Genomic DNA, 7,212 nt, shown 5'->3' with positions numbered 1-7,212 from the left:
AATTAATATCAAATATATGTTATGAAAAGGATTGTCCTGCATTTTTCGACCTTTTTTGCTACCTATGAAAGCTTCACAGATCTAAGTTATTTTTTACTTTCATATTTAGGGTTAGTCAATAAAGAATATCTAGCCGAATGCTGAGATATAAATTGGAGCATCTTCCTAAGGCCTCTAAAATTCTTACACACATATGACGCTTCCTATCTTGCTAATAAGACGACCTCGAGTAAATAGATTTGCAACAGTTAAAGATCAAGATTAGGCAGCAATCATGTCTCTCAGGGGTCTGTGATTCTAACAGCAAAGACGGCTTCTGAGGCAAACTTTTCTTATCTTGCGTCATCTAAAGTTTTCAGCCTGATATCTACACTTAACCTTTAGCTTGCGAATTTTACCTTCTCTAAAACATTTCTAAAATAAAACCCTATTAAGTCTATCATCTCCCAAGTGTATGAGAGTGTGAGATAGGCCTCTTTAGGACAGACTGACAGATATTACAGAAAGATGCCTTAATGATCTCTGTGGTCTTTCCAGTGGACAAATGTAGATGTTTGTTAATGAGAGCAAAGGGAGAGAAGTATTTTATATTCTTGTCTCTTAGCATTAGAGACAAGAAGCATCTGAACACAAAGCAGAGTCAAAGTGTTAAACTATAAATGCACAGCAGATAAAAATGATAATACACAGACGATATATTTAATGAACAGTCTAAGCAAATCTTCAAGTGATTGCATAACTGAGCCGGTTCTTATTTTAATTCTCACATAATTCGATTGTGTTTTACAAGTATCTTTTAGAAATATATGTTAACTACTTATGGAATATTTTTATTGCGGTGAAAAACAACACAAAATCAATTTTGCTCCCATCACAGTCTCCACATGAGCAAATCTTCCTTTGTCATCCCTTCATGAGATCTCAGGCAGTCCTCAGAGCTGTCCAGTCACTCTGAGTGTTAAAGATGTTCACTACGGTCTGCTCCATTTGAAAACTACGGTCTATATCTAATGGTACCCAGTGCTAGTGCGGTCTAAGATTAAAAAGCCTGGTTTTAAGGAAGGAGCATGTTTTGGTTTTTCATTCCTTATCTCACTCTGCTTTCTGCTCTATTCCACTGGGAGAAGGAGAAAGTAAAAGAAAGGAAATATAATCATTTGATACCAAATCTGATCTCCTTGCAACCTTCACTTGGCGATCATGCCTACATCATCTGTGTAATGAGCCTTCCAATAATGACCCTGTCATGCAGTGCTTATTTGGTTTCTGCGGGCATCTCTGCAGGAGGCATTTTCGTACCCAGTTTCTAATCTAGTGATCAGCACTGTATTGACTTTTTCAACATCTTCCTCAAATCCTATGCAATGTGTCACAGACATTTTGTGTACTCTAAAATGGAAGGCCAGCCAGAAAGGCCAAGCCTGACTGGCTTCCATGTGTGTATTAGCCCACATGAAACTAATGACTCTTTGCACTTGAAATAGTGACAGCATAGGCTTCTCCCCCTGCTGGCCCAATTCTCCTCCCAGCCATCTCTCCCCAATTCTACTTGCCTCTGTTCAACATAAACACAGGGCAGGTCTGCAAGACTATTGAATAAGCAAATTTAAAGAGGGACTCAAGCTTGAATTGTCTCACAATACCATCATAAATGGAGTGGTTCCCTGGACAATGGGACTCCAGGAGCAAAAGCCTGTAAGTTTTCTATTCATAGACTCTAAAGAGAGTTTGAAAGAGGTCAACTGCAACGGCTCAGCAACATTAGAGAACTAGGCAGTGGGCAGGCTCTCCCAAAATGAGTCACCCATGAGACTCACACATGTAACTCTTAACAGCACCTATATTTCGGTGCCTGCCACATACAGGGCATTGTGCAAAATCGAATATGATACCACCAGGCATAAGAAATCTTTTGCCCCACTATTAATATTCTCCATATTCCATTTCTGTTCTATTATAGAGGGAAAAGAACTGTAAAAGCAGACTTATCTCCCACCCCACTGTAGGACCCTACCCTAAAACCTAGGCTTGGATAGCTTTGATTGGAATAGGAAAGATAAAAGTGCTAAACTGGGTATAACTATAAAGTTTTCATCTGAGTTAGAATTCACTTTTATAAGAGATTTTCAATTCCAGAAACTTTGTGGAAAGCTATGCAATCTGCCCACGGTGTTTTAAAAAATTGGACCAGGAGAGTCAGGAGAGCAAGTCTGCACGCACTAGTACATAACGTAGTGAAGCCATTTTTCGTTTGTCAAGCACTAGTGCAGACTGTTCAAAAATTAGTGGCATATTCAATGGGCAAGAGTGTCAATTATTCCCAAGGGCAAGCCAATGTGATAACTAGTCTCATTTTTCATGCTTTTTCTGAAATTCTTGAGGAATAATTCCCACCATTTAACCATATACTTTGAGCAATCTCCTTCATACCTTAGGAAATAAATAATAAATAATTATTTAGTAGTTTTGAATACATTCATAAGTTACCTCTAATTAAGCTTTCATGACCAAAAACGAATTTGATAGTAATTTCAAATCAAAAAATGAACACTTTATTTCCAAGTTATGTTAAGGGTTGATATTTCAAAGCACTAAAACAAAACAAAACAAAACAAAAAACAATGTGGCAAAATGTAGGCAATGACCAATCAGAATGGACGCTTTTCTGAGAGACAGAGCACGCCCTGCAAGTTACCGCCTTTGCCTTGCATTCATGTTTCAGTTGAATTGATCATGAGGAATCTTTGGAGTTTGGGGAAGAGAAGCAAGAGATAAGGTCACAAGGGGCTGCCTGGGAGATCAGGGTAATAAATATTTCCCAACTACTATTTAAGCACTTCAACACTTTCCCAGTTGGAATGATTGAATTGGTACCTACATCTGAAGATCAGCCCTGTTAACATACCTGAGCACATAGTTTTATTTATCTTATCTGAAGTCCCATTGAAATGACTTCAAAAGCATATCTGAAAAAAAAAAAAGTGACATGGGAATAAATTGACTAAAAAAACAGAGTAAAGAAAAATGCAGCCCAAAATACGCACAATGGAGGTTATTAGAGCTGTTAGAGCTATTCTCATGAATAGACCTTGAGAGAAATTCTAAATCCCAGAAAGAGCAATCAGAGAGTAAAAGGAAGAAAACAAAAGCAATTGTTCAGAAAGTTCCTTCTGGGTTAAAGAAAGATCTAAGGCTTCCAATTAAAAGTATCCACCAAATGAAAATGAAAAACACACAGGGAACACATTCAGACAAGTATGAGGAGAAAATCTTTAAAAGCTCTTATGACAGGTGCCAGAGGGAGGAAGTTAATTTAAGCCAAAGGAATGAACATCATGCTAGCGTCACATTTCTTATCAGTACTAGGTCTTAGAAGCCATTGGAGAAATGCTTTTCAAGTTCTGAGGGATATTTTTTAAAAAACCAGAATTGTAATTCTAGTTAAAATTATCACTATAATTTTAATCCTATAAAACCCCTGAAAGCTATTTGACAAATTTGTATATATAAAATAGATGGCCATAAATCTATAGGACCAGATAGGTCAGATCTAATGGAGAAGGATTGAAGCAAAATCTTCAGAAAGGAGACATTGCGCTGTGACCAGATATTGGAGGAGATGAAGATGGACCCATCCAGGCCCCGAGGACAGATGGACACCACTGGAGTGTGGCTAGCCCTCTACATTAATTCATGAGACTCTGATTGTCAGACCTTGCTCAGGGTATTTAAGCCATAGCTTGCACCTAAAAAAGCATGGCTTAGAATAGATTATTTAAAAGGTTTCTTTCAGTTCTAATATTTTGTGAGTCCTTCATCACAGTCCAATGACCAAGTGGCAAGGGGAATGTGAAAAAAACATAATATTTTGCTTTGGGAAATTTTTTTGTCCCTTGAATGTAGCTACCAATGTCCTACAGTAGAGGAGGGGCTCTTTCCAGAGGAAATACTCTTTTGTGAGGGGAAAATCTTTCATTGATATGACACTTACTCTCTGGCCCTCGGGTGTTTATACTGGTTCTGTTGTTAAACAAGTATGCCACCTTGGGCTTGCGACTTACCTCTTTATGCCTCAGGTTCCTCATTTTAAAAGGGAAGTAATAACATTCCCTTGCTCATAGGTTTGTTGTGAAGATTAAGTGCAGGCAAGGCAGTTCCAAGCACAGAATGAGTGTCCCATAAACATAGATAAATAATGATTAGGTTGAAATTGTTTTTCTTGTTAGATACTTCTGGTTCTGGAGCTCATATATTGCATACCAAAAACACTCAATAAAGGTTCATTGAAGCAAAGGCCTGTAGACTAGTCTCCACACAACCAGACTAGTTCACAGAAAAGAATAATGAGGACATAGCTTGTATGTTTTACAAGGAGAGTTTCAAACACTTATAAAACTAGACAGGTTAGTCTGTTGATCTAGGAATGGAAGTGGTAAAATCAGATGATTTGTCTAATATACTAGAAAAGCTACTTAGAAAGGAAAGACAAGTATAAATATATAAAACTAGCATCAAACAAAAAGTACCGGTTTGAATCCTGAAGTTTTATAATATTCATCATAATTCTTACACACTTTGATTTAGCTTCTTTATCTTTAAAATAAGGCAGTAGGATTATTCTGTAGCTTGCAAAAGAGGATTAGAAAACGTTACTATAGTGAAACCTCTAGAATCAAAATAAGTCGATGATATTCACTGTTGGAACTGAAGAATTGTGGGTACAGTAACAGTAAGCCATCTAGGGTGGCTTTAATCATCTGTAAAATCAAATAAAGACAACAATTTCTCACAAGAATGGCATAATCAGAAAGAATACACTCTTAGAAAAGGTTTACCCATTCAAAGCATTTGTGTGATAGAAATTATGTGCTAATACATAATGTTGATTTATATCAGTTAGAAATTAAAGAAGCAAGCAAGAAATGTTTGCTATATATTTACTCCTGCCCCAAAATATGATAACTGGACTTTTAAAATCTTGATGTCTTCTTGTGAAATAGCTAAGAGAATAGAATCAAGTCATTTATTGTTCATGAGACATACAGCACCCTCCAGTTTGACTATCAAGAACAATTCTCTGAAATAACTGACTCAGTTTATCCACTATTGATTACATAACAAATTGTTTCTCTTTGTGCTTTGGAACCAAGTTTGTGGGTCCTACAACATTTGCTAGCCTTTGTCTTGGCTTCATTTTATTCCCTCCATTTTATTTTTCTTTCTTTTTTTGAATACAATTTTAAACTCTGCTTTTTGTGTATCCTTGAAGTCCCTGTCCATAATTTTTGAAACAAGGTGCAAATTAAGTCAATAAAGAATAAGTTAATTTCAAAATAAAGTAACATAACAAAATGATAACTATCTGAAATTCCTGGCTTAAATGTATATTAACTGGTACAACTTCTGAACTCTAATGTAATTTTACACTTAACAGTAAGAAGCTCACTGAATGTATGCTAGTTAACTTTCCCATTGTAAATTGATATTATAGTTATTCCCAAATAACTAAATTGAATTTACAGTTAATAGCTCTATCTCTTGACTGGTTTTCCCTGACTCTGAAATCACAGTTTTGGATCTGCAATTCTGAACACCAGACAGTACATCCTTACTCCTTTATCCTCTCTGTGCGAGGTGCTACCACCTCTCTAAATATATATCTTAGTTGCATTTACATTTTAATAGAAAAATATTACAAAGCAGCTGTTAGAAGATATAGCCATGGGTTGAACTGATATAAAGTAATAAAGGCAGGATTTAGATGATGAGTATATACCAGATGCTTTATATATTCTTTTACATTTTCTCAAGACTACTGCAAGAGAGGAGTTATTAACCAGAGAAATATAATGAGGACCAGAGAGAACAAAGCAACCTAAGATCACAATGTTAAATGTCAGAGTTGGTATTACAATCCAGTCATTTAAGGCTTCAAGGCTGCATTATTTCCATTACAATCAGATTTTAATGTTATATTTACCAAAGAACATTGAACCTGAATTTAAGTGTTTAGGTCAAAATTGAAGCATAATTTAATTATTTTACCTAAGAAGATCTTGCACATTTATGATCAATTCTTTCCCCACTGTGAGTCCATTGAGAATCTATTTTCAATCTTCTCCCAGTCTAAAACCAGAACCTATACAGAAAATAAATTCATTGTTGAGGAATTTTCTCTTAAGACTTGACCAGTGATGATTAGCTTCATGGCTTTTCGAAACCAAGGATAAAATAAAGCATAAATCAAGGGGTTCATTGCTGAGTTATAGTAAGAAACCCAAGCTATTATTTCAAAAATATACGTGGGTGTGATGAAACCTACGAAGGCATCAATTATTGAATCAATGAAGTATGGCAACCATGAAACCAGAAACGCTATCACTGCGATGCCCAGTGTTCTTGCTGCTTTTCTCTCCCTCCTGGCCACTCTGTCTTTGTAGCTATCTGATGATCCCACAGTTTTATTGCTCATACTTTCCATTTTTCTAGCCTGTTGTTTAGCGATGAAGAAAATCTTGGAGTAAACAATGATCATCACAAGCGTGGGTATGGAAAATAATAGAAAATTTACCAATACCCAACTTTGATTCACTGCAGCTTGACAGCCCCCCACACAGGTGAGAGCACTGACTAGTTCCTCCAGCCCAGCTTCATTTGCACCTGTGCCGTAAAGAGTAAAAGAATAAACAATGGAAAAGAGCCAGGAGAAGGAAATACATATTCCAGAAACAGATGTGGTGAATCTGGTTGGATAGAGCAGAGGGTCGCTGACTGCAATGTATCTATCCAAAGAAATGAAACCTAAGTGGAACATAGAAGCAAAGCAGAATGACCCATCGAAACAAGTGTGAAATTTACAGTAACTCTCCCCAAAGTACCAGCAGCCTTCCACGGACCTCACTGCACTGAAGGGCATCACAGTCACTCCCACCAAGAAGTCAGCACAGGCCAGGGAGGCGATCAAAAGGTTGGTTGGAGAGTGCAGCTGCTTGAAATGAAGAATTGAAATAATCACCAAGAGGTTTCCAAATACAGCCAGCCAAGATCCAAAACAGAACACTATGTACAAAATCAGGCGAATCCCAGGCGAGTAGGAAATTTTGACACAGGATCCATTCAGGTTCTCGAAGCAGAGCTCAGCAGCTGCAGGAGGGGGCAAATCGCTGCCCATGATTCTCTGTTTTGACACCTGGAAAAGCTATTATTTTCTGT

General features: G+C 37.0%; 1 protein-coding gene across 1 annotated transcript; it reads right to left on the bottom strand.

The window, feature by feature from the left end:
- Nucleotides 1-6,139: 6,139 nt before the first annotated feature.
- On the bottom strand, nucleotides 6,140-7,212 carry LOC105289532 (trace amine-associated receptor 7a-like). Its single transcript, XM_011356240.2, has one exon. It carries the CDS (start codon nucleotides 7,169-7,171, stop codon nucleotides 6,140-6,142), a length of 1,032 nt encoding a protein of 343 aa, XP_011354542.1. The 5' UTR covers nucleotides 7,172-7,212.

The sequence above is a fragment of the Pteropus vampyrus genome, unplaced genomic scaffold (assembly GCF_000151845.1).
Source record: "Pteropus vampyrus isolate Shadow unplaced genomic scaffold, Pvam_2.0 Scaffold24, whole genome shotgun sequence".
Lineage (NCBI taxonomy): Eukaryota > Metazoa > Chordata > Mammalia > Chiroptera > Pteropodidae > Pteropus > Pteropus vampyrus.
The sequence above is the reverse complement of the archived record's forward strand: the minus strand, read 5'-3'. Positions and strand labels throughout refer to the sequence as shown.